Source organism: Chrysoperla carnea, unplaced genomic scaffold, assembly GCF_905475395.1.
Source record: "Chrysoperla carnea unplaced genomic scaffold, inChrCarn1.1, whole genome shotgun sequence".
Lineage (NCBI taxonomy): Eukaryota > Metazoa > Arthropoda > Insecta > Neuroptera > Chrysopidae > Chrysoperla > Chrysoperla carnea.
In genome coordinates, this window is record NW_025408312.1 from 35,425 (window position 1) to 37,837 (window position 2,413).

General features: G+C 35.5%; 1 protein-coding gene across 1 annotated transcript; it reads left to right on the forward strand.

The window, feature by feature from the left end:
• Nucleotides 1-1,590: 1,590 nt before the first annotated feature.
• LOC123304880 lies at nucleotides 1,591-2,207 on the forward strand (the record flags this gene model as incomplete). Its single annotated transcript, XM_044886442.1, has 1 exon — nucleotides 1,591-2,207. A coding segment is annotated over exon 1 (617 nt), but the record flags the coding sequence as incomplete, so codon positions are not given.
• Nucleotides 2,208-2,413: the final 206 nt, after the last annotated feature.

The following is a 2,413-nucleotide window of genomic DNA, read 5'->3' on the forward strand; positions in this document are numbered from 1 at the left end:
AAGTACAAATGTATACATAGAGGTCCTTTATGACTGGGCTAAGTATAAATAAGATAAAAATGATCCAATTGACATTTTTTAATAGAAAAAATTTTTTATGAAAATTTCCGATTTTACAACTAGAATGTCATGACTATACAAATCATTGAAATTTTGGTAAAAGTAAGTCAAAATGTATACATAGAGGTCCTTTATGACTGGACTAAGCAAAAATGATCAAATTTAACATTTTTGGATAGAAAAAACATTTTTTGAAAATTTTCGATTTTTCAACATGAGAGTCATGACTATACAAATCATTGAAATTTTGATCCAAGTAAGTCAAAATGTATACATAGAGGTCCATTATGACTGGACTAAGTATAAATAAGCCAAAAATGATCAAATTTGACATTTTTCGATAGAAAAAACATTTTTTGAAAATTTCCGATTTTACAACTGAAATGTCATGACTATACAAATCATTGAAATTTTGATCCAAGTAAGTCAAAATGTATACATAGAGGTCCTTTATGACTGGACTAAGCAAAAATGATCAAATTTAACATTTTTGGATAGAAAAAACATTTTTTGAAAATTTTCGATTTTTCAACATGAGAGTCATGACTATACAAATCATTGAAATTTTGATCCAAGTAAGTCAAAATGTATACATAGAAGTCCTTTATGACTGGACTAAGTATAAATAAGCCAAAACTGATTAAATTTGACATTTTTCGATAGAAAAAACATTTTTTGAAAATTTCCGATTTTACAACTAAAATGTCATGACAATACAAATCATTGAAATTTTGATCCAAGTAAGTCATAATATTTACATAGAGGTCCTTTATGACTGGACTAAGTAGAAATGAGCCAAAAATGATCAAATTTGACATTTTTCGATAGAAAAAACATTTTTTGAAAATTTTCGATTTTTCAACATGAGAGTCATATCTGTACAAATCATTGAAATTTTGATCCAAGAAAGTCAAAATGTATACATAGAGGTCCTTTATGACTGGACTAAGTATAAATAAGCGAAAAATGATCAAATTTGACATTTTTCGATGGAAAAAACATTTTTTGGAATTTTTCGATTTTTCAACATTAGAGTCATGACTATACAAATCATTGAAATTTTGATCCAAGTAAGTCAAACTGTATACATAGAGGTCCTTTATGACTGGACTAAGTATAAATAACAACCAGTTCGGCTTCAGAGAGGGTAGACAGACAGTTGATGCTATTCGAAAAGTTATAGAAACAGCACAAAAAGCAGCTGCCTTCTCCAAGACATTTCGGCGCCTCTGTGCGGTTATCTCACTTGATGTTAAAAATGCCTTTAACAGTGCTTCGTGGCAGATCATTCTTAATGAGCTAAGGGTGAGGAAAATTGATGAAAGCCTTTTCAGTTTAATAGCGTCGTATCTGTCGGAACGGGAAATAATACTAGAAGCAGAAGGAAAGGTCACAAAGAAGGAAGTCAGTAGTGGTGTACCACAAGGGTCTATACTAGGCCCAACCTTGTGGAATATCCAATACGACAGCCTACTGAAAATGAAACTTCCTATAGGAGTGGAGCTAGTGGGTTTCGCTGACGATATAGCTATGACTGTGGTAGCAACCAACGAGGAAACTCTAATGAATCACGGAAATACTGCCGTTCAAAGAGTGGTCCAATGGATGGAGAAGAGGAAACTGACAATAGCACCAGAGAAAACCGAAGCAGTTCTCTTAACAACTAAAAGAAACGTTGGTCTCATTGAGTTTGAGGTTCAAGGGGTCTCAATCCGTCCAGGCAAGGTTTTAAAGCAGTTAGGTGTTTGGTTGGACACCAAACTTAATTTTGGAGTGCACCTAGACAAGACTATACAGAAAGCCGAGAGAACCATGTCAGCATTATCGAGCCTCATGCCCAATTTGGGAGGACCCAGAGCCTCCAAAAGACGAATATTGTCCAGCGTAATTCATTCTCAATTACTTTACGCAGCTCCTGCCTGGCAACAAGCGATGAAGAAACAACACCTGCTGAGAAAGATGGTGAGACTGCAAAAGATCATTTGCATCAGAGTGTGCAGCGGATACCGGACAATTTCAGCTGAAGGTGCTGGTGTTATATCAGGCATACCCCCGATAGACCTATTAGTGGATGAAAGATTTCAACTCTATGAAGGTCGGCCTACTGAAGAAGTCAAAGTTAGCACAATGGAAAAATGGCAGAAAAGGTGGGAATCTGGGATCCATGGTCGCTGGACATGGAATTTAATTCCAAATATCAAAAACTGGATCGAAAGACCACACGGAGAGGTGGACTACTTTTTGACTCAAGCCCTGTCCGGTCATGGTTGCTTCAAAAAGTTTCTGTTTGACCGAAAAAGATCCGAAACCGATAAATGCCCTTACTGCAATCAGATAGATGACGCGGAACATA